Raw genomic sequence first — 25,436 nt, 5'->3', positions numbered from 1 at the left:
TATGAAATTTAAAAGAAATAATAAATAAATAAAATTTCACATTGCCTTTCTTGATGCAACAGTGGACAAGGATTTTCTGAAGTTGCCCTTAGCTCGAGTGGCTAATTTTATGGCAACTGCATTATGGTTTCTCATAAAGAAGGACAGTCCTTCTTTACCTGCAAAGACAGAGCCACTGGTGAAGGTTCCTATTATAAATTATTATTGTTTATATATATATATATATATATATATATTGGAAAGTGTCAATGTCATTTTATAAATTTTCACTCATTTTTCCTCTGACCAAACTCTTTTTTTGGGGTGTTTTGCAGTCATCAAAATATTAATTGGTTCCTCTGTGTGTATTGAAAATATCCAGTTTTACATTTATAACAATATGATTAATAACATATTACCTCAGCATTTAAATTACTATAGCACTAAATTTAACTATGGAAATGTTCAGTTTTAAGCACAAATATATAAAAGTTATGTAATAAAATTCAGTAGTGTTTTATTGTGTAAGTCCACTGTGCAGTAAAAGCTATGCTAGACGGTTCCCACTAGCATCGAAGTGTTCATGCTAACATAAAAACATTGCTTTTCCAATCCAGGTTTTGATCTGGACACACATTTCCTCTCTCTTAACAAATAAGAGCTAATACATTGTGCTGAAGTGCCAACACTTTGCTTAATAGCTTCATGTTCAGACATTCATGGCAGCCTTCATTTAAGGCACTTCCTTAGCATTATTTAAACTATATTAGCGTAGACCCTAAGCTCAGCATAGCTATTGCTGTTGTTTTTATCCAAAGCATTGCTTTAATCATCCTGATATTTATTTTCGTCAAATACATTAAATGTTTTTGAGTGCCAAAAAACGTGTTTCCACAAGGAGTCAGAGAAACAGAGGATTACATCCACACAAGGCAAACGCTCACTTGTCTCATTCTTTAATTCCTTTATCCACAATAAAAATAACCACTAACAAAGACTTCATTTGGATTACAATATTTACAGATGAAGACAAAAGAATCAGGTAACTCCTTCACCTCATATTGGCTCTTGTTCCAACCCCAGGAATGCACAAAAACATGGGCCTATTGCTGTCATGAACTTTTCTGAGGTATAGAGGCTAATTCAAAAGTATTAGTAGACACGATCAGTTCAAGTTCATCTTCACGATCACAACCCCTCAGGAGGAGCAATAGTTGTTCGAAAAGTGCACAAGATCCATTGACCTGGAAGAACTCATCAGCAAATGCATACCATTCTCTAACAGTCAGTCGAATCCATGATGAGCTTCCACAGATTCCAGTGAAGAAGTGAGACTGACAAGAAGCATATTTCTTATTCCGGGAGGTCATCATGAATGTCCATTTGCTTTAGTTTATGTGTGGATATGGTCCCTGAGGGGATTTTTGGGAAAGTTAGTTATTGTGTGTGCATGGTTGTGTCCTTGCTTGCCAATCCTCTTTCACGTTGGATGCAGTCATATACAGTACCCATTGTGTCATTCATTAAGTACCTTCGTATTAACTAGTAATCTTCAATATATTTGCAGGTGTTGAAGACAGGTCGATAACATTGCAGGGTATTGTAAGCTTACTACACATACAGCAGATGAAGCCAACACATCTGTTGTGTTAACGAACAAAAAGGCAACACAATGTTTATCACAGCTTTAAACTTTCCAGCTCTTACTGCATGTACTACTGCAATCTTGACTTCACATCAGCTGTATTCCATCAGGCCAGACACTCAGAGTGAGAGCAGAGTTCACATTTTAGAAAAGTGACAAATAAATTATGGCACTTAGTTTTTTTGGTCTTGATGTTCAGCCTCTTTTTCCTTCCAGCCAGTGTCTCGGACGTGCGTTTATGATTTGAATCAATCTGTCACAGCAGTGGGTGTAGCGATACAAAAGGAACAGCACAGGATTATCCTTAGACTTCAGCTCTAGCCCTGGGTCATCATACAGTCACTTCTGCTGTAAATACGTTGCTTGTTAGAGCAGCTCTGCAATTTAAGATCTCAAGTTAAAAGGAAACGTGAAAAGTTCTTGCTTGATGTTGTAAAAGACGGTGACCTGAAAATGCCTATAAATTTGGTGACAATGATTGAGCAGTGGCAGAGGCATGACCCCTACAATCACGGCTATTTTAACATTCTAATTTATCAAAAAAATAACTACTGTTATTATAAGAATGACACATTGTGCTCTGAATTTGTTGAATTTGTCTTTTGAAGACGTTTGGATGAAACGTCCAACGTTGAATGAGCCACCAATGAACACAAAACTGCACATTCTGCTGCAATGCTGAACCTTACCAGAGTGCAGTTACCTTTATTTTACTCATTCTGATCCAAATGCACAAGGACTGGCTGAACCTGCTCTGACTTTTCATTAACGGCATGAGAGGAAGAGGGAAAAAAAAAAGAAAAAGCCTGAGTAGACACTGGGGTTCAAATACGGAGGGGTATTAGAAAAAGCCTGAAGAGAAAAATTTACATCAAGAAACTGGAAGTGAAAAAAAAAAAATCAGTAGAAACAAAACAGTTTCTGAATGCAAGTATCAAAGCTTTCACTGGCAGAGGATCTATGCTATCTGGAAGATTTTAGAGTGGTGTGAGTTTTCAGATATGGCTGTCAGGATCGGCTTCCCCTGAGAGACTGGGTTTAACACAGTGAGTGCTACGCTATCCACTGTGTGCATTTAGATCATTAGAACATATTACAAACTTAATTTAGTGCAGTAGGGCCATGGGAATAAAGATTATCTTTTCAGTTCACACATTTGCAGAAAAACCTCTGTCGTTGGACAGCGCTATGTTCCACTGATCTTCCTGGCACGATGTGAAATATCACCACAAAAAAAACCTGCTTAACATTGGGCAGTGACTGGAGAGGGACACCAGCCATGAAATCAGGGACAAGAGAACACCTCTATAGCACCACAACATCCAACCAACCAAAACGGAGAGCAAAAATTGTAATCGGTGTGGTCACATTTGTAACAGCTAGCCTACTGACTGGATCCATTTGCGCTTTCACTTACGTTAGCTTGGAGGGCTTCGTATATTCAGTTCTAGTAGCAATAGCAGCAGCAGCAGATTAGTTTTCCTCAAATGTGTGAACGTATCACACAGTGGACCACATTCCATGTTTCTGTATCACTGACATCAAACAGCGTCTTTATATTCGGTTTCAATTCGTTTTTTCTACAGTCTTTGTTTTACCCTTAAAAATGATGGTTCAACCCTAGCAACAGTGGCCGATACCATAAAGCTATGACGAGTATTTCTCCTAGAATTGTGAGACACTTCTCTAGGACAGGAATGGAAAGCTTCCATATGGCTCTAATCACTTAATCACAGTCTCAGATCCACGCCAGAGACCACCAGCAGGGGAGCAGCAGCAGTCTGAAGTGGGTGGGTGGGGATCAATACTTGTCCAAGAGTCTGAAACAGAGTCTGCTGTTCATTCGGCTGAATTAGGGGTTACTCAGCTTCACTGGGTCTGACATTCAGAAGACTGGAGAGGTGAATTCTGATTTTGAAGCACCTTCTAGTTGCCAGTAGTAGCACCACTCTCCTCTCGCTTCTTGACAGCTACCTCTCTGCTGTGGAGAGAAAATCATTAAAGCACCATTAGAAATATCCATACCATGAAACATCTTCAGAATGAGACCCTGCAAATAAAGGACTGATTGATTATGGGAAGGAGGGAACAAAGCAAAACAAATAACTAAAATCCAGAGCTTCTGCTCCTCACTCCTGGGCTGAACTCAGCTGTGGCTTGCTCTCATTAAAATAGGAAGAGGTGCTGAAGCCAGTCATTCTGAACAGGGCTATTTAGACGTGTAGGGGTGGAAATCTGCTGTGGTGTTTTTAATGTGTGCAATTACTTGTCATTGTACAACGTACAACGAAATGTGTCTTCTGCATGTAACCCATCTGTGGCAATGAACACACAAACATACACTAGTGCACTAGGGGCTGTGAACACACATCCAGAGCAGTGGGCAGCCAACCCCGGTGCCCGGGGAGAATTTGGGGGTTCAGTGCTTTGCTCAAGGGCATTTCAGCCATGGATGTTCCCACCAGTTCTGGGGATCGAACTGGCGACCTTCCAGTATTAAGCCCGGTCCTGTCCTGGGACATCTGTGACAGTAAAATTATATAAACGTGTTATTGCAATGTGACCGGGGGGGGGCTGTTTCAAGACTGTTTTACAAATAAAGAAAACCCCGAAAGCTGGCAAATTTATGCCCAAAAATTCTGGATCTGACTGCAAGTTGTCCTTGTCCTTGTCAAGAGTTGTCCCACTCTTGGTGTAAAAAATCCTGCATGTTTTATTAATACATTAACTCAAATCGTTACACACTGGCAAAACAAGCAAAAGGCGAAGAAGCCAAGGCAAATATAAAGTAAGACATAACATGGACAGTAACTCTTACCTTCATACCTCGGGCATCACCACTCCTACTGTTGATTTACAGCAGCTTGACAACTTCATCTGAGCAGGACGACAGACAGTACATCTGATATTCCTCTCCATAAACTTTTTTCCAGCTCCAATTTGGCGCCGTCATAATCCACAAAGCACCGAGTCGACTTATTTAAGAGTTCTTGCTTGCATTCCGTGGCAATTCCAGTCACAGACTACCATTTTTTAGTAGACTCCTTGTCTTCATAGAATTTTACTTCTTGCCATAATCAAGGTCAGCTTTCTTTTTTGTATTGTTTCATTTTAAGTGGAGTTCATTTTCCAGAAATAAATTCAAAAATCACATCTGTCCGTTCCAGCGTTTGTAATATACGATCATTTCCCCTCAAGGGAAAATAATTAAAACTAAGAATTTAAGAAAAAAAACTGTCTGTTCTAATATGCTCTCAATGCTTAAATAATAATAACAATAATAATAATAAAACAGATCCATAACTTATTAAATGGTGTAAGCTGTCCAAGAAAGATAACACTTTCATATCTCTTCTTTTTGATATAATAACTTGTGCTTTCAATAAAAGGAAAAAAAAAAAAGAAACACAAACAAAAACATGAAAAAAGTAAAAAGAAGCAGCAGAATTTTTGTAGGGGTTAGGGATGCACTGTTTGTTAGTTAAGAGTTTAAAAAGACCCGCAAGTTATTTTCTATCTGCACTTTGGGAAGGCTTCATTGCCGTTGGACAAAGCCTCTTCCAACTCATCTTCCTCAAAGCCATGAAACGTGGAAGTGTCACTTTCCGAAGTTGTACCAAACAACTCCTCGGCTCCAGCAAAACTCTTCTCATCCTTCTCGCCATCATATCCACCTAGCAAAACACATTCAACAATGTTATGTGCTATTAATGATACTGTAACTCTTATTTACAATTCAGCAATGATGAAGAGTCTCTGTATTACTCTGAGATCTACTAAGTAGTGACTTGTATTCAAAACAGTGAATGTAGAAACTGAAAAACAGACATTTGGTGAAACTGAAAACAGAGAACTGCACCTGTCACTACTTCTGTAAAGCTGTAAGAACTACTAACATTCCATATTTTAGACCAGTTGAATAAGTGTTACTAACCTTATATTTCCTGCATTTAGATATACACCAACCAACTGTAACAATATGGCCACCTCCTTGCTTCTACACTCACTGTCCATTCTTTCAGTTCCACTGACCCTACAGGACTTTGTTGTTCTGCAATTTCAAATTTAAGAAGCTGGGTTGTCGAAAAGCACTTTTACCTGAGGAACCACACTTGAGGCACTTGCCCTCTTTCAGTTTGGAGCCAGGATCTGCATGACAGACCTCACAGAAGTTGTTGCGTGCATGATCTACATCTAGCCTCTTTTGATCTGTGAGAGTGGAATGTCAGAATCAGAAGGCAACATAAACATACATACACACACACATATACACACACAGCAAAAAAATATTATTTAACAGTAATAAAAGGGGTCATTTTTGGAGCTTACATTTACGACTATGAGGACGGTGGTTGATGGGCGGAGACTGTGAGGGCTCAGAGTCTCTGGCCTGGGGCTCCTCCTTTTCAGCAATATGGGTGTGACCATAATGGTAGCTTAAGCCAGTGCGATTCCTGTAGCGCTTCCCACATACTATAATACAACAGAAGGAAATCAGCTGGAGTTCACAATAACAAAATCTCCTGAATGATGTATGGGCCATTTTCACAGTCATTATTATTTTTTTTAAGCCAAGTGTTGGCTTAAAGAGTAAAAGAGACAGGCTAGGAAAGAGTAGGCAGAGGAAAGCAATCTGTAGCAATCCATAATTTAATAACTGCACATAACGTAATTATGCAAATGTGAGGAAAGTCCATAACTTAATTAATTTCTTATAATGTAATAAAATCTTCAACCAATGTAATAAGATTTTTGCACATAATGTAGTAAGCTATAATTTAGTCTAAATATTATTAAGAATAACGTGTTGTGTTTATATATTATGTAAAAAATATATCACACACACACACACACACACACACACACACACACACACACACACACACACACACACACACACACACACACACACACACACACACACACACACACACACACACACACACACACACACACACACACACACACACACACACACACACACACACACACACACACACACACACACACACACACACACACACACACACACACACACACACACATCAAACATTTATTCTATGGACACCACTAGTTTGCAGACAAAACTACACAAATGTATCCTTTAAATCAGCTTCTTTGAGCCTTTTGGGCATGTACCAGTCAAGGACCCTGGGCTCTGGCTGGTAAGACATATGACATCATTGTAAAGCCCTGAGAAGACAGTGCCATGTTCCTGTAGATGAAGGATCAAAAACCCAATGTTCTGCTCTCGTTCGACTGTGAAAACATAGGCACCTGGCCAGCCAATAACATGCAGGAAAAGTTATTTAAGAATGTTAAGACATCAGCACTGAAAACAATTGAGAAAAGGGGTCTTGATGAGACAAATGGCTGTAGGTGCAAGGCAACTGACTGTACTGACCCTATCGCTCCCTAAACGGGACAATGTCCAGAAAATACTGGATAGCACAACCAAACAGCACAAGGCTAAAATTGGAAACATGCAAACTCCAAAACCCAGCAAAGCCAAATGTCAACACCATCAATTTGACCTGTTAGACATGGGAAAAATCAATGTTAGACATCTCCAAGCCACATTCAGGCATAACGAAGAGAAAGAAGACTGAGAAAAAGAGCACAAAAGGCCACAAAAATGAGTAACTCACTTTCTGTTTAAAAATTTAGGGATAAAGACTTAGTCCAAGTAAAGGGCACAGGTCAAATACTTGCAAAAGGTCACACTGTACTATCTGGCACAAAAAAATACAAAGACAATTTTTGGATTATTTGAATCCTTTGAGCTACAGATTTCACTAGACCCTACACCAGAAGGTAGTTGTCAGTTTGCTGTCATGTCTGACCAACTGGCCTCAGTAGGAATTTATCAGTCTGCAGAATCCCTCAGGCAAGAAATTGTGGAAGATCTGATGAGTCATCATGTGGAAGGTTTATGGAGTGACAGTGTAGAGAATATGGCTCAAGATGGTACACAAGTACCCCTTTTCTAACAAAAGAACTCAGTTTCCAGAACATTTTCCTTTGACGATTCTTGGAAAACTGGTACTCTCCAGCCAAACCCCACGTGATTCCACCTGTTTTGCTGGGCACCAAGGATATGTCATCAGAGGGGACGTTGTGGGGTTGCTCAATTCAGCACCTCAAGCCGTGCTGTCCACAGAAAACAGGAGGACATGCATGACATCAAGGAAATTATAACACCGCAAGACCCCTTTCAGCTCCACTGTGCCAATGTGCACATTCTGGATCTTTGGTAGCTCAACACACCCACGTTTCATCATGGTTAGCGCTGAAGAACCAGTCCCAGATTAAGTTTGCAAACTGGAATGGTAGCCATATAACTATCCAAATAGCATCCTCAATTTTTTTATGCTGAGTTTTTGATTGGTGGTGGTATTGATGCAACCTCATTACATTTCTGTAACTGTGATCTAACTTACCATTGTTAATACTTGGACACACTGCTGAAGAATATGTAGAGCACTGTGCTAATCTTGATGGACCTGACATGTCCTTTGTACAGACTATTAAGGAAGCAAAGCATGAACGATTGAATAAAACTTCATTTTCATTCTGATGTGTTGTTGTTTTAAAAAGTCTCCTATCTCTCCTCCTTATACTGAATCTCCCATTGGTCCTGATGCTGACTGTTCACCCTCGGACTGGCTCATACATCATTTGTCCTCGGTCTAATGTGGAAAATTCCACCCATACTGACACTGGAACTCTCTCATTTACGCTGGTGTTGGACTTCCAGTTGGAAGTTGAGAATAAACTTATTCACTTCAGTTTCAACAGGAACACATCTACGCTAGAAATCATCAACAAAGTCTCCCACATATTCAGAGAGCTGTCATCTCTTTACCTTCCACGCATATTATTAGTGAGCTCCTGATCAAATCTCTTTTGCCCCTGATCCGAGTCTTTTAATATTGAGTGTCTGCCGATAACCAATTCCCATCCGATACTTATATTTCCCTAGATAGTACTGTTACACAGTGCACAGTTCAAGTACATTATAGTTATTAAGATCAGCTCTGTGCATCTGCGTGACTGATATAAAAAAATGATATAAATTAATTCTTAATATTATGTTTAATAATATATGAAATTATCTAATGTAGTTTGATTCTAAAAGTCAATCCATTTTTTGTCATTGCAGATGTGTTGAGAGAGAAATAAAATGTAGTTTCTTTAAGATGTTATAACGTTTTTGTTTTTTTAAGCACTCACCCGTTTCTGACAGCACTGCCGCAAAACAAACCCCTGTAGGTGGGACTGTGACTCCATTTGCTGCAGCACTAAATGATGCACAGCTGCTGATTGGCTAAATAAAAGTGACAACCAAAGAAGAGTGCATTCTCTGTTTAGGAGCCATGGAGTATTTGCCCCTTCCCCTGGTTTTATATAGCTTTATTTGTTACTTTATGCCCTACTCCAGAAGACACTGTTGTAATCAGGGAAATGTGCATGAAAAAAAAACCCAGAATTTTCATCATTGCGCAAAAATCTTATTGCATTTTTGATTGAAGATTTGCCACAGCCAGTTAACATGTGTTGTTTAAAAAAAAAACAAAAAAAAAAAAAAACAAAAAAAATTCAACTTTGAGTTCAACTTTGCAGAAAAAAGAACCACAAACCTGCGGCTCCAGCTTTTGAGTTATGCTTTTGTTTGTATCTGCCTGAAACATAGAAAAAAAACCTCACAAATCAAGAATCAATATTGAACTGAGAGAAGCAATCAGACTCTTAACACTGGTGCTTACATTAACCTCAACCTTAACATTAGATGCCTGATGGCCAGCAGGGAAATGCATTAAACTGTTTTAGATGTAACTTACTTTCATAGACGTATGGCTTATCCTGGTCATCAAAGTCTGCCTTCCGGCGTCCTGAACCTCGACCCTGCAAACACAGAAGGGTCATGCAAAACTAATTAAATCAATATGAAGCAATTTTTAGTGTACAGAAATGTAATGCTTTGAAACAATCAGCTCAATTCTATAATATCATAAATGTACTGTACTCACAGCAGCAGTTTGTGTGTGTGTGTGAGAGAGAGAGTGTTTCTGACAAACACAAGTGTGGTCAGTCACTTACTCTGCCTTTGCCCCGATGTTTCCTTTTTGGTATGTCCACTTCAAAGTCTTCGTCGTCATGGTAACCATCTTCATTGGCATCAGCCTCCAAAACTCTCTGTAATCGATAATGAAGTGAGGGAGAGAGTGAAAAAAAAAGGACAGAAAGCATGAGAAGAGAAGCAAAGGCAGGGGCCTGTTGCCCTGCCATTATGGGATTTATTTCCAAGAACCAAGTATTATACATTCACTATCATCTTATAGATATTTACTAATGTACAGCAACGTTTACAAGTCATGGGGAAGGGGGAACCATCTATACACCAACATACAATTATTGGAAATATTTTATATTTCAGTTCTTGTTTTCATTTCAGCGGACAACCATTAAACTTTTCCTCTAGATTAAATCATTTCTGCCACACAGTCACTGACTGAAGAAACGGCCATAGATGCCATATTTAATAAATAACGTTCAGCTCCCCTACCTGAATCTCCAGAAGGCTCTCCTCGTCTCTCCTCTTGTCCAGACTATCCCCCCTCAGCAAAGCCTCCAGCGTAGTACTCGGTGTAGGCAGAGCCTCTTTACCTGTCCAAAGCAAGATGAGTAAAGACAAAATACAACACACTTAACCTAAAACTCACTCATCACTCATTCATCTGAAAATCAGACAGTGGCAAAAGCCAAAATTTGGGTGTGCATATTTACAAGTAATCGCACCCCTTCAAGCCACATTAGATTATTGTGAAAACCCCATTATGAAAAGTTTAGACATTTTGTAGAGTGCTGGAAATTAAGCTTAAAACAGAAAACATAACAGTTACAGATAGCTTGATTTACCACGTTGAAAACTAAACCACTGAAATCACAGGAGAGAACCAGTGTGATGACGGCAAGCTCTTACCTATATGTAGACCATAAAGGTGAAGGCTTGAATCCATGGAAGTGTGCAACCTCCTCTTCTTTCTCCAGCAGCGGGCTGGGTATGTGTACATCTGGCCGGCCGCCAAACCTGAGCAAACAAACGCAGAAGAACTCAAGGAGTCAACTGTGAAATAATTCAGGATTAGTTGAGCTCCAACAGTAGACTATGAGAAACAGCAGCATGATCAATAAAGAGATTGACTTTCTGGTTTTTATAACCTAAAAGGAGGGAACTATTATTTGTAACTGTTGGTTCCCACCTGGCCCGCGATGGTGGCGCTCCATCCAGATGTAGCAGTTGTTCTGGGCAACACCGGTCTGTGAGTCGAGGAACGGCAAACGGACGTTGCGCTCAGCACACAGTCGAGCATTATAGCTGCGACAGTGCTCAATGGCCTCTCTGTAGAACTGGTCACCCAACCTGAAGAGAGATAAGGCATATCCTGATTTGCCTTTTGTGGTTTACATGTTCAACCATTGACGGTCTGTGAAAACTGTGTTTCATCTGGTGTGTATAACTGCATTTGCATATGGAAAGTAATTAAACAAAGCTCTACATTACGGTCTTAATTAATGCTGCTGTGCCATATAATAAACATAGCTGTTTATCTTAAAAATAAGCTAGGTATTAAACATTTACCCATGTTGTATTTGTTATATATTTATACATTAATGAAGTTCAATAGCATTTAAAACCTCTAAAAATCCCTATCCGTTGCCAGCTCTGAACTCTGAAGGTGGGACAAATCGTAAAATGATTGACAGTGGTATTGATATGACAAAGCAGCATTCGTAGTAGAGCAATGAATAGCACTACAGAGAATGAAAACTCCCTGAAGCTAGTCTAGGTTTGGAGGTCCCTGCAGAGGATGAGAGCTGAGGGGCATTCCAGCAAAGAAACCTGAATGCCTGCAAGGTACCAGCAGTAAGGTTTGGAGGCTTGGGTTTAATGTCATGACTTTAAATGATATCCAGATGCATGAGTTTTCAAAGAGGACACGTGTAACACGTTTCTTTACAACCGCCCATTGATAAACTCGTCCAGTCCCAACAAGGTTTAGAGGCTGAATGTGCTGCATGGGAGTGACTTTACTGGTGTGAATAATATAAACATATCTTTGGTTCTGTGACAGATCTGATATCACAGAAACTGCCCAGTAAAAATCCAACTGAGGAAATCTGTGATATCATAAATAAAATAAAATCCTAAAAAGACAAAAGCATGAATCCTTCCCTCTGTGTCACATAAGAGCAAACGTATAAAACATAAGCAATGCTTAGAAGGAAGAAGAAAAAAACAAACAAAAAAAAAAACCCAAAAGTGTGGACAGAGGCCTTAAGGAAGTAATTAAAGAGGCAGAAACAGTGTAGCCTTTTTGCCCACTACTGTCTGTGGTAATTCAAACGCTGAATAAAAAGACAAGATAATCTTTAACCACATACAAACAACAGTCGTTATTTTCCCCTCAAATGTTCCATTCCACTTTAAAAGATGCAGAGCTTGTGAATGTAAACAAACCAGAGAAAAGAACTTTTCCCCTCAATCATGGACAATCCCTTTAGGTATTATGCTGGTATTAAACTTTTATTCTTTTGGTTGTTTATGACTGTTGATGTTACAAATGTCTCTCAAAGCCTCCGTCAAGTCATGACACTTGACGTCATCCTGGCCTGGTTAGTTCCAAAAAATAAAAGCATACCTACTCCATTCAGGCAAAACAACCTAAATGAATTTTTAGGCTTTTTTTTGCTGCAAAATTCAGTAGGATTAACACATACCGTAACACTATAACATGTTCTTTAAGTTTCTTTTCAGTTTTAAGTATGTTGTTGTGGCTTTCAAGGGGTCCAAAGTGTTCATAGTGGGGCCTGCATCCCCCACCCCAGAACCCCTTGTATTTCTCACCTTGATTCTCCCCATTCGTTTTTTCTAAAACACCACATACAGTGTGTACTGTGCACATTCTGGCACAAACACACACCCCCTTCTTCCCGATTACACTGAGAACGGCAAACAAAGGACATGACAAGCTTAGCTTATCCTCTCTAACTGAAAATAATAATTTCTTTCATTCGTTTTAGCTTTTTACAAAGATGTGCGAAATTAGTTTACTGTTTAAACCAACAAATTGGTGCCCAACATAAAGCACAAAAGGTTAGGCCCATTGTAAGAAAAACCTGTGAGATTCAACCGGAGAATACACTATTTACTACCCACCTTCACCCTCCAGAATAACTGTCCAAGCCATGGGAAACCTCTTTAATAATAGAAACTTGGCCAGCTGAAGGGCAGACACAAGCCATTAATCTTTTCCACTGACCCTTCTTTCAAAAGCCAGTCACATTAATGCCTGAAAGAGCTCTCAATGCCTTAAAGTTGTTCTTTATTACAGAGGCTAATATGCAGTCTAGTAGAGGTTCACTGTGATAGACGGGCAACATGAGTGAGACTGGCAAATGAATGGATCCGGTGGTTGGATGAAGCCTGTACTAGCAGAGCATTCTTGTCAACTCTGTCTGTCGTCACATGTCAGTGTCCATTTTCTTCATGCTGGAGTTACATAAATTTGCATGTTTGGAAACACACACACACACACTTTCTGATTATCCGTTTCCAACCACAAAAACGCAAAGAACCTGTAGATAATTTCATTGAACAGCCATTCTCTAACATGGTTCTAACTATTCCTAGAACCACATTCACTGTCCAATTATGTGAAAAGGGGTCAGAATACATTCTAAGTCAACAAGAAGTTGCAAGCACTGAGAAAGGCTGTGAAAGCACTGCATAATGACATGAGAACCTGACACTTTCTGTATCAATGCTGGCACTTCTCCCACCATTAAATTCAGTCTGGGCTGAGACTCAGGCTGTATCTCTTGAGACCATGCAGGTGCACTCTGGCGTTTTAACAGGAAGTGAGCCTAGCTGCAGCAATGCAAGATGAGGGATAACACATAAAACGTCTCTAAAAATCACACACCAAAGAACTCAGAAGCAAGTGCACGAGAAGTGTAACCAAGCTGGAAAAATGATGCAAACAACGGTCAGATTAGAAAGTTTAATCTTAATAGCTCTTCATTCACCTCTCATTCATACAGACCTCAGTGCAAACTTAGTAGCACTGCAACCAGTGATTGTGATATGACCAAACCCAGTGTAACAGGGTGTTAAGACAATGTCACTAGCTTCAATCTGAGTCTCCACCCGTCACTCATTCTAAAATAGATAGCGAACGATTCTCCTTAAGCAGCAGTTACGCTACATGTACGGTTTACAGCTGGGTGTGTTTTATATGTGATAAACCTTTTTGTGATGTGCCTACTGACTGCATACATGTCAGATCCTACATACACTGAGGTGCAAGTTGTGCAAGAAAAGATCAGTCAGCCAGGTTCGTTCTATGATGAGGCTAGAAGATAAACCAGAAAACAAAGCTGTGAAAGTTAAAGGCTACTGTTGAAGCCCTTTCATGTTGGGGCCAGTATAAAGGGAGATAAGCATTAAAATGTGTGACAGTTAAAGGCACAAGTGCCTGAGCCATTTCAGCTTGCTAGCACTTGGCTTTCTTCTCCACTCCTACTCTTCCACCCCCTCCTCACCTCCTGTTGACTGTCACTTAGAAAGCCTTGCTTACAACTCGTACCTGCCGTTAAAATGTGGTTAAGCTGACCTGGTCAAAGCGGTGGCTGATGGCTCACAGCGCAAGATGCAAAAACAACGGATTCTGACATCTTGAATATTCTGAAGCCAAATGATTCTCCTTGTTGAAACAAGGATGGTCCCGTTCATCATGAAATTGAACAGATTATTTACAGTTCTGTAAGTGAAGTACTTAAATGAATACAGGATTGGTACTCGCTCCAAATACTGACCTTAAGATCAGACATTGGTCAGATACTCTTTCCTAATTATCATTCATTCATTCATTCATCATCTGTAACCGCTTATCCAGTTCAGGGTCAGAGCATACCTGGAATCATTGGGCGCAAGTAGGGAATACACCTTGGAGGGGGCGCCAGTCCTTCACAGGGCAACACAAACTCACTCACACCTACGGACACTTTTGAGTCGCCAATCAACCTACCAACGTGTGTTTTTGGACTGTGGGAGGAAACTGGAGCACACGGAGGAAACCCACACGGACACGGGGAGAACACCTTTCCTAATTATGGTCATTCTAAAATATTAACACAGTACATAGGCTACCATTTTATACACATACTGAATTATGAACCTGTTTCATAATGCAGTGAATACACCAAGTCTGTCCTATTCTCTCATTTTTGGATGGGCATTACTAGAGCATTACATAGTTTACAGTAATGTGAGCCAGCCTCAAGTTAAGGAACAGGTTACCCAAGAAACCAACACAGTGGCAATATGGCCAATATCCACATTTTTATACCATCATACTGTCTCAAAATATTATCATGGTATATGGCATTACCATGTGTTGGGGGTGCACTGTCAGGCCCGACAGTGAACACCGACACAAGTGTTGATGATACAAACCCGTTTCTGAGGGAGCACATTTCTGTGACTTGTGCTGGAGGAACAGAAAAGTCTGAAAATAAGTGAAATAAGACAGCTCTACACTGTTTAGGGGCATAGCTGGCCAGCTAACCAGCACTTATGGTTTAGCACACTACAGCAGATGGTTTATTATCGTTTCAGTATCAAATATATGCTACCAATAGCAAATATACCAAGAATAATGACGACTGAAATATCCACATTCTAGAGCAATATCATTTACAAATCTACACAGTACTTGAAGTAGAACTCTAACATTTTTTATTTATAAGTATATTCAGTGCACAGGAAAACTAATCAACATATTAGTTTATCTAAAATCCACTGATACATATGAATTAATGTTTAAGTCCTTGTATTCAGGAGTAGTTTTCTCTTACAACATTTTAACGCTTGTAGACTTCCAACTGCACATCTTTCATAACCCAGTTTCCCCTTATCTTTTACTACAAGAGACGTTCACTTCCAGAGGTCATGTGACTGCTACTTCACAGCTCCCACTGCGTCCAGATACAGAGTGCCGGGGGAATGTAGGCTACATTCCAGCCCTCTGCAAGTTTACAAGGCGCACTGAATTATGGACTGCATGTGGCATGAGCTACAGGCACCAAACTAGGTATACACCTTGATGGCAAGAAAGTAATCACAGAACCCTTTAAGAAATGTATAGAAAGCATGTTCAAGTCTAGGATTCATGAGATAAATCATGACTGCTTAACATGAAGATAGTTTGAAAATGTAAATGCGAGAGGCAGCCTGCACAACAGGAACAGGAAGAGGGGGGGGGAGGGGGGGACAAAAACAAAACAAAACAAAAATTATTCAGGCCCTCATTACAAACCTCTGAAGCCTTCAAAGAACAAACATTTTCTCTTTGTCTCAAAACTGCTTTGCAAATGGTGTAAACACACTGAATATACCATGGAGAAGTGCAAATATTTACTCATTTATATTGCTGTTTGTAACACAATAGTCAGAATGAAAAACTCCCTCTGGAGCATGCCTCTGGGTAAAGTATTACTTTCTCCCATCCTGGCTCACTGAATAAATAGTCTCAATCGCCCTGTTAATGTAATAATTCCACTTGGCATTGTACTACTCCAGCAAAATAGGGCTTGAGTTTTAGAAAGTGACAGGAAAATGTTCATGAAATGAAACACACATGCATTTGAAAACCCTATTCACTACCTGAGCACAGCGGATTGAGGGCTGGAAGGGCAACTTTGGGCAAAACTTTGACTTCCAAACCATTACAAAAACAACATCATTGAGATAAAACGATTATTGGGCTGCACCCAGAACACACCTTTCCTTTAGAGTAATGTGCTTTCGCCCCTCCCTAAAAGTGCAACTCACTCTCTGTCATCTGAACCACTGTTAAAATGACAAGTTTTTAATAAGTTAAATAAACACAGGAGGTAATGAAACCCTGTATCAAACATAAAAATTGACCAAAATTATGATTTTTGCCAAAAGTAATATGGGGGTCTAAACTAGAACTAAGCACCAAAAGCATCAACGTTACCCCATCATTTAAAAATGTGGAAATACATAGGCCTAAGTTTATTTTTGTGAGAAGTCAGATTAAAAGATATTTCGAGCAATAGCACTTTAGTGAGCTAAACAGTCTGTTATTTCAGAGTACAACATATACATAGTTTAATGCTATTTTATTCCAGGAACCCACTATTATTTCAGTAACCCACTCAGAATCACTGGCTAAAAGGCAGGAGAAAAAACCTATTCCTTCAATATAGATCTGCTCTATTTCCCATTCGCGAACCTAATTTGGAATTGTTGGGCTTCCACCAACATAAACTGGTTCCTGAACCAGAAAAGGTTTTTCCAATTGAAACCAAGGAATAATCGGCTCTTCAGCATGAACCATGACAGTGACTATTGGTTTGTTGAGCTAAAGAAGCTCCAGAAATAGCTCAGAGCCTCAAATATATTGCCCTGTAGTGGAGATGGACAGGGTAATTAACAGTGTTACACCAAAAAATACAAAACAGGTAAAACATGTGTGTTTTTTTCTGGTGCTGGGGCATGTTGGCTATATTTGTCTGGTGTTTTCAAGTTGAGTAGGATGGTTCAGAGCTCTGAAACATTTACAAACGTGCATCACATATCGGCATAATCTGAACTAGGTGTAAATGTTGGACAAACCATGACTTTCGCCTGACACTATGTTCTTATTCTATGGCTCTGGCATTGTATTCAGGCACAGCAACACTGGAACTGAGCAAACCTGCAATGCCACCCCACTAGTCTCAAACACAGACTAGCAGTTATTTAGGTGGAAACTGGCTACATATGTCATTTGGGGAGGAATCATGGTAAACTGGTCAAATCTCCAATTACAAGCACCGTTTTTTTTTTTGTTTTTTTTTTGAGGCAGTCTGGCAAGTGATTTAGGATGTGTATTACAGTTAACTGTGATTAACAGATGGACCCCCTGCCTAGTCCTCCATCCTGCTGGCTCCCACAGCCACAACCAGCAGTCCAAACCTAAAGCTTATTCCTGGCGCCTCTGTGCCTTTAATCGCATCACAAAATTTCAAAGATCATATTAGACCTGACAAAAGCACAACAGACTCTTCCACAAGTCAAGCAGAACGGTTTCTAATACTGTCTGGTTAAGAGGCAGTGTGTCCTTCAGAAAGCACCAGGTCAGTATTAAAAATACTGTTTACTCTTTCTAAGGCCTGACCAGAGACCCGGACAACAATCAGAGTGAAGGAGATAACCAACAGACTTGAAACTACCACGTAAGGTGGGGGCTGATGACATTCCTTCAAAAGAAAGAAAGGCGTGGGAACAACTTGACAGTGTGTGCGAACGAGATATATACTGCGTGGAAATGACATTATAAGGCGTGGGAACAGGTTATTTACATATATTAAGACTTTAACTTATTTGCACGCCGTTATTTATTATTCTAAAAGGATGTCACCAGCAGGGCTCCGTACGTTATCGTTACTCGTGGACAAATTACACATAACCCGGGCGACTCTTCGGCACCTACGGGCTTCACGTTGAAGTAAGAGAATACTGAAAAAACTTATGTCTGCAATTCCGGCACGACGTTAGATAATAAACACACGTAAATGCAAGTTCCACACAGTAGCAGTTATTGGCTGGATCACCATAGGTTGCCAATACTTACATTAAGTCCTAGAAAAAGCACTCTCCTAATGTCATTCGTCAAAACCAACGCCGTCACACCTTTTTCCCAGTGCGCAGTATTTATCTGTAAAAACGTTGAATAAACGCAGCTAAACAGCAAGTATACACGGGTTAAGTCTCAAATGGCTCCCTGCTCCCTACAAAGTGCCCTACGTAGGCCACGAAACTGGCTTCGACAGTCCATTAAACATAAGACCGCGAGTCTTGGGGATCATGAGCTTACATTTATATGACTTTCTATTCGCCCTTTGACACGTTGTTTCGGTGAAGAAGTTTTTATTCCCCTTCCTTCATAGTGCACTAGGCAGGGAGAATGGAAGCCATTTGAGACCCGGCCTCCGTCTACAAGCGACAAACGAGCCCAATTTAAGAAAACCTGCAAAGAGCACAAAGCAAACGACGGCAAGCCTTTGCCATTTTGCGCCGGCGCTGCTTTGCTCTCTCCCCGCGGGCTCCGATGAGGTTTGCCGAGCTCAGAAGATACTCTGCTCCGGTTAATAATTTCTTAATTACTTACGCGTTCAGTGGATTCTGAATGACAGCCGCCATTTTGCCTCACTGTAACGGAATAGCAGCGCTGAAAGTCTCGCAGCTCTGGGAAGGGAGGGGGAGAGCGCAAAGACCTCAGCCAATCAGAACGCAGTTGGGGAATTTAAACCAATCCGGGAGCCGTATTTGTGAGAGGGGTGTGTTCTTTGGAGTGAACTGTCAGCCACAAAGCACTGTTTCTGAGAGGCATTTTTAAAGGGAATCTCCTTCTTTTCTTTGTGCAGTGAAACAGAATAAATGCGTGCTGCACTTTACTCAACAGCAGCTTTTAATGCTTTATTTCTGGAAACTAAAAGTTAACGCAAGTGAACTGAATTCTAGCCCCTAATACATTAAATGGGGCCTAATTAAACTGGATTTTTGTGCGTATTTCCATTTAACCAGCTTTTAAAGTAATAGATTAAACCTTTAAAACCCACCTGTGCTCATTAAAATAACACATGTATGAGTTATTCTCAACGAAAGGAAGACCTTAATGCCTTAAAAGCATCTTTTACACCTTCCATTTTATTCAAGACACACAGATCTATGAATATCTAGTTAGTCCCTGCCTCTGTGTTCACTGACCGCCCTGCCATTCATCTGAAGCTTGAGAACCTGCCCACCCTGTATGTTCATAGGATTCGTTTCTTATGTTTGTGAGAGTGCCTTTAATTGGAACACTCAATTAAAGATTGAAAGCAGAAATTTCACCCATGGCCTCGATTAACTCTTTATCTTCAACTGTACACAATGTTAATAATTGTAAACAGTTGATTTTCTTTGGGGGGGCACTGTGGCGCAGTCACACAGCTCCAGGGACCTGGAGGTTGTGGGTTCATTTCCCATTCTGTCTGTGAGGAGTTGGTGTGTTCTCCCCGTGTCCGTGTGGGTTTCCTCCGGGTGCTCCGGTTTCCTCCCACAGTCCAAAAACACACGCTGGTAGGTGGATTGGCGACTCAAAAGTGTCCGTAGGTGTGAATATGTGTGTGTGTGTGTGTCTGTGTTGTCTGTGTTTGCATTTTAAAGTCTAGCTGCTATAGGGCATTTTGTATATTCATACTGATTTGGTGAGAAATATCAATTTTTAAAAAAGGTACAACTTTCTTTCCATTGCTGGTGACAGGAAGCAGGGGTCAGAGGTTAATAGTACAAATGTGACAAAGTCTTCAATTTATCTGGAACTTTATGGGCCACAGAATGTACTGCTCTGCCTAAACTTCAAACCCTTATGACTATCATAAAATGTGCCTCAGAGAATTTCATGAAATTTTTTTTTTGCAGTGTAGTGTTTAGAACCACAGTGAACTCTATTTAATCTTTTATTTCTCTTCATTTTTGTAAAATTGAGCATTTTATTTTTAAATAACATCAATTCCAAAATAGGAAATATTTCTTTGGAAATTGTAATATAAGCACAAATGAACAACAGGCTGTGTCTAAAAGTCTGATTGTAAACTTATCATGTTTCCTCAGAAATCAAGGCTTGCTGCTGTTAAAAACTGGAAAAGACCTTAAAACTACGTTTTGGAACATTGCTTTAAGGATTTGATTGCTTTCAGTCAGAGGAGCAGAAGACAACTCCAGTTTATCTCAAAGATAGCTGCTCTGTCACATCAGAGAATCCAGTTCCACTGCTTCACAGCCCACACTTGGCTTTTGGTATATTTTGCAAATACAGCCCATGTTAAATTCATGATTTGCATAAATGTGTTCTCATTAAAAGGCATGTTAACTTGTTTACACAAATTAACAAAACATACAAAAAAACCTAAATAAGAACTGTGCAAAATTTGCATAATAATATATAGTGCAGTTATCAGTTGTAAATGGAGACATATACTTCCTTTACATTCTGGGCAAGTTCATATCTAAAAATAGCTTTAAAAAAAAAAAAAGACAATAGGATGTGCACTAAAAGTGGCACTGAGTGGTACTGACAGGAATCAGTAACCCTGCAAATCAGGTTTATTACCAAGAGGTTTAAAACCTATTTATTTGTGACTTATCAGGGTTGTCTTAAATACACATGAAAATGCACTCATCTGAATCCAGCTTAGATAAAACCCGACAGAGCTGCAGTGGCAGTGGGGAGCTGCATGGTGCTTTTCTCCCCTGAGGGAAGCATGGATGACAGGAGAACAGAGAAAATCCTCCTGAGAGAAAGCACCGGGGAGAATCGTGTGGAACGGGAAGAAATATGAGAAGAAAAAAAAAGGGAAGTTTGAATGCCTCTCTATCTGAAGTTTGTGGCTGGACTATGACAGGAAAACCACTGCAGCTGATAAGCTAATTAATACCCACTTCATTGAAAGTCTGTTTTTTTACCTTGTTAACATGTCAGTGTGATGTTGTTTATCCCAAAATAGGTCAGGCGGAGCTTTTCCGCATCGAAACTGCAGTGTTTCACACGGGCAAATAGAAACAGTCTGGGTTTTGTACATAGACAGAACCCATTCTTTCAAAGGCTATAGAAGGTTTGGTGTAGACAGAGGTGGGGACTAATTGCATATTCATAGAGCTGTGTATAAGGCAATTTGTCGAGTTACATCTATATTTCTCCCCTCAGAAATAACTTCTAAACATGTAATTTTGATAAACAAAGAGGTTGGGGGGTTTTCTGATGACTGAAGGTGGATTTTAAAATCTTTTGTCCAGAAGTCGTTGAAGCTTCTGTAGTAGACAGCAACTATCTGAGATACAAATTCTACAAATAATCTTCTCCTTTTGGATGTTTGGTCTAAAATAAATGCTGAATTTCCAATGTCAGGGCAGAACACCAACTTCACAAAAAAAGTAATAAGTAACTAAACATGTTTGATTAAACTGTAACCAATACGGTTAGTAGAATAAAAGTAGTACTTAAAATACTCGTGTTGCTTACGTGAGTGACTTGAGTAATTATAACTAGTGTGTTCTGTCATTTAGTTATTTAACTCTTTAAAATTAAGCTTCTTTTAATTTTAAAATTTAAGCAAATGTCTCTGAAAACGTTTTGCCATTTAAACTATTTGTTAATCAATCTCACCCATGACATTTTTTAAATCACAGAATTAGCAAAACACAGAATGGTTAGTTAGCATTCATGCTAACAGATGGAGGACATCATAGACATAATGCTGAAAATCATTCATTGTCTGTAACCGCTTATCTAGTTCAGGGTCACAGTGGGTCCAGAGCCTACCCGGAATCAGTGGCACAAGGCAGGAACACACCCTGGAGGTGGCGCCAGTCCTTTAGCAGGGCAACACACACATTCACTGACACACCTATGCCTATGGACACTTTTGAGTAGCCAGTCCTTATGCCAACCTGTTTTTGGACTGTCGGAGGAAACCAGAGCATCTGGAGAAAACCCACACAGACGCACATAGAACACACCAAACTCCTCAGTCACCAAGAATGGTACTTAAACCCACAACCCCAGGATCCTGGAGCTGTGTGACTGTGACACTACCTGCTGCATCACCATGCTGAAAATGTTCTTAAATAAATAATTTATTTAGGGTTTCTTTAAATGTCTATTCTTTGCATTATCTTCATTCTCATGATGCCTCCTACTGAAAATGTAATAAATGGATTATGTAAATTCATGGAACTAAAATGTTTTTATATAAACTCCTAGATAGCATGAAGACAGCAGACCACGGTTGGTCCACTTAAGGCATACTAACCCAGCATCAACACCTTACCTCAAATGCTTTTGTGCCTGAATGCAATCAAATCCTCATTGCAATGTTCTAGCATAGTGCAAAATGCATACATCAGCAAAGAGGAAACCAAACTGTTTATTATAAAAGGCATATAATATAAAAAGCAAAGCACTGAGAACAGAATGAGATGCTCTGGAGCAGCTGTACATGAACCCAAGGTCAAAACCCCCAATGGCAAGTCCCATGTATTAGGCTACTGAGTGATGGAGCACGATTACATTGCTTTGGGATTAGAGGAAATCATGTTTGTTACAAACAAATAATCATCCAACTTCAGAATCTGACCTCAAGTAAATGTTATAAATGGCAGACTGCAATGTAACAATATTAAGTGTAATGCCTTCGCTGAAGAATACAAGTTATTACTGCAGAGAAAGGGAAAACACTCTGAGAGTAGGGGTCTGAAAGCAGCAAAGAAAGCACTCGACAATGACCAAAATATTTTTTTAATGGAATAAATGTCTTTACATGTCAAAGGTTAAAGGAAATATTACAACATGCTACAGCACGTCAAAAAAGAAGTTTCCAACAGGAAAGAAGTTCGAGTCATGTCTGTAGATTATGGAAGATTCCAGACAAGGGCAAATGGGCTCTGTAAGGAGAGCAACACAAGTCAAATCAAGAGGTCACTTTAAAGAAATGTGAACTGTGTCTTTTTTCAACAAACATAATTACAAATCAGTAAACTTTCATGGAGGAAGAGAAGGGGAAATAAAAAAGCATTTTGGACAGTTGCAACCTGTTTAGAACAAAATGAAAGCAAGAGAGGCATGAGGCTTTTTTTTTTTTTGGAATATTCATACAAAAGCCACTTTGGAATGCTAGTGGTCTTTATAGTCCAGTTCACGTGGCATCTTCAACACATGGCAATGCTGTGCCTATTCAAAAATCCAAACAAATTGGGGATAAAAAAAAATTAAATATAATCGTCCAGCCCGATATTAACTCTGAACATTTACAGTTCTGAGATTTGCTGAATCTCCCGTCTGTGTCCCCAGTTTACAATGGTTTAATACATTCCAAATGACAGTAACCAATAAATAAATCTTTTTGTAAAATAGTTTTCCTTTGAGTGTGGCAAATGTACAAGGAATGCCATTTATTTATTTGCAGTTATACACAGCTGGATATAAATATTAACCTTATGGCACCAAGTTTTTTTTTTTTTAATTTCCATTTTCAGTAATATTCCTATTTACATCAAATAACGTAAATAACATACAGAACATCATCTTACATGTAAGATTACCCATCAAATCTTTAATCTTACTATTATTTCCAGACTGGCAGTGGACTCTGAAGCATCATAGAGTCTCACTGAGCACAGACACCTCTAGGCTGAGAAGGTCCTTGGTTTCATCTCAGTATGAATATACAGACACGAGTAAAATTTTTCAGACCCTGTTGCATTTCACTGCTGTCAGAATGGATCTACGTTTTTTCCGACAACATAAAAGACTGCAGTTATTCCCTCACAGATGGAGTAAAGCTAAATTAGTGGTCGCTAAACTCAATTCAGCCATTACAGTTGTATTTCTTCCAGTAGAACTGAAAGAGTGTTCCCTTCCCAGCCGTTATTAAGTAAACGCAAGACTCCGCAAAGCAGCCAGTGGCCAAAGATGTAACAAGCAGTCACATGAAAGCACATAACAGAACTTGATCCAGGGTGAATTATGTTGTTGTGAATTTAAGCCACATACAAATGTTCAAACCTTCACAATAATCACGTGGACCTAGGGGGGAGGAGAAGAAAAAGAAAAAAAAAAAAACAATTAACAAACAAACCCTCAGATCTCTTCTTTTAGGTGACGGAAGTTATTAAGTCTGTCGCACGCCTTGCATAATTTCATGAATGCAAACATTTGACCTTATTGCAAGTGTTTTTCACAGATTCACGCGTTTTCAAAATGTTTTCATGTGACATTTGTGAGTTATGTTGATTAAAACGTGCAAATAAAAGAAATCATGAAGTACACTTGCTGAACCAAATTATGGATGTCACTAAATCCATGCAAGTTCCATAATCTGACTGGGATAACACATTTAGGGGGCAGTAGTGAGCCTATTTGCTCATTTGAGCTCAAGCCTTGCTGTCAATTTTGGAAATACTATAGGAAGCAGGACAGCTATTCCAGTAATTAATAAATTAATTTAACTGATATTCACCATGCTCTCCTTATAATCCACAATCAGGACAGGCCTAGGGGCCATTCTGACCTTAAGGACCACCCATTTTTATTTCGTTTTTGAGGCAGAGTATCTGACTTCAAGGCGATCAAATGACTGATCTGTTGTAAGACTTTTCATTAATCAACCCTGCAGAAACGGTGCATTCCTGTCAGTGTGATAAAACAGCATTTCTTAAGATTAAAAAGAAAAACACTGTTTAATCGGGTCTGGCACCAGCGAAATTAGGAGGCCAAACCCAAGGGTAACAAGAACACAGAGACATGCTTGGACACCTGACCAGAATTCGGGAGATGAGGAGCACATGCAGGTCTCTCATTTGGACTCAAACGAGCCACGATCGAAACTGTCTCAAGTCCCGTTGAACCACGTAAATGATGTGATTCGCCACTCCTTTGTGATTGAATAACACTCCGCTGTGGCCAGTGATTCAGTTCATGTCAATGGTGTTGAAAACCCACTCTGTGAACTTTTTGAGTTTGGCTGAAGCGTTATGAGACTCCTCCTGCAGTCGCTGATTGTCCGCCCTCAGGCTCTGAATCTGAGACTGCAAGGATGCCTTCGCATCTTTCTCCTGATGAGAGAGAGAGATGGGAATAAATAAATAAATCAATGAAAACATGCTACAAATATTTGGTTTTCAATACTTGAGAGTTTA

The 25,436-nt window shown here is 39.6% G+C and overlaps 2 protein-coding genes across 5 annotated transcripts in view; both read right to left on the bottom strand.

The window, feature by feature from the left end:
* Nucleotides 1-922: 922 nt before the first annotated feature.
* Nucleotides 923-18,924, bottom strand: LOC136699111 (zinc finger protein DPF3-like). 3 transcript variants are annotated; one of them, XR_010803608.1, is made up of 11 exons: nt 18,868-18,924; nt 10,888-11,048; nt 10,608-10,715; nt 10,191-10,291; nt 9,725-9,820; nt 9,466-9,529; nt 9,265-9,306; nt 5,954-6,097; nt 5,723-5,833; nt 4,443-5,298; nt 923-3,605 (listed from the first exon to the last, which is right to left on the bottom strand). XR_010803608.1 is itself a non-coding variant. In XM_066673578.1 (10 exons), exons 1-10 carry the CDS (start codon nt 18,897-18,899, stop codon nt 5,138-5,140), a joined length of 1,020 nt encoding a protein of 339 aa, XP_066529675.1. In that variant the 5' UTR covers nt 18,900-18,924; the 3' UTR covers nt 4,439-5,137. The 3 variants fall into 3 exon arrangements, 1 of the variants encoding a protein (XP_066529675.1); XR_010803611.1 differs by lacking the exon at nt 18,868-18,924 and adding an exon at nt 18,331-18,415; XM_066673578.1 differs by lacking the exon at nt 923-3,605 and having other exon boundaries at nt 4,439-5,298.
* Nucleotides 18,925-23,029: 4,105 nt separating this feature from the next.
* The window catches only part of LOC136699102 (signal-induced proliferation-associated 1-like protein 1), a 66,069-nt gene continuing 63,662 nt past the window's right edge, over nt 23,030-25,436 (bottom strand). For both annotated transcript variants that reach the window (XM_066673555.1, XM_066673563.1), the window contains exon 21: nt 23,030-25,352. In XM_066673555.1, the coding sequence (XP_066529652.1) occupies nt 25,209-25,352 (144 nt within the window). In that variant the 3' untranslated portion in view covers nt 23,030-25,208. The remainder of the gene's footprint in view (nt 25,353-25,436) is intronic.

The sequence above is a fragment of the Hoplias malabaricus genome, chromosome 1, assembly GCF_029633855.1.
Source record: "Hoplias malabaricus isolate fHopMal1 chromosome 1, fHopMal1.hap1, whole genome shotgun sequence".
Taxonomy (NCBI): domain Eukaryota; kingdom Metazoa; phylum Chordata; class Actinopteri; order Characiformes; family Erythrinidae; genus Hoplias; species Hoplias malabaricus.
Note: the sequence above shows the minus strand (reverse complement) of the source record. Positions and strands in the feature narration are given on the sequence as shown.

Excerpts from the sequence above, each read along its gene's own strand:
- LOC136699111 (XM_066673578.1), bottom strand. The coding sequence starts at position 18,899 with ATGGCGGCTGTCATTCAGAATCCACTGAACGC. Across the intron at positions 9,530-9,724 it reads AACATCGGGGCAAAGGCAGA|GGTCGAGGTTCAGGACGCCG; the intron begins GTAAGTGACTGA and ends CTGTGTTTGCAG. Across the intron at positions 9,307-9,465 it reads TAAGCCATACGTCTATGAAA|GCAGATACAAACAAAAGCAT; the intron begins GTAAGTTACATC and ends TCTATGTTTCAG.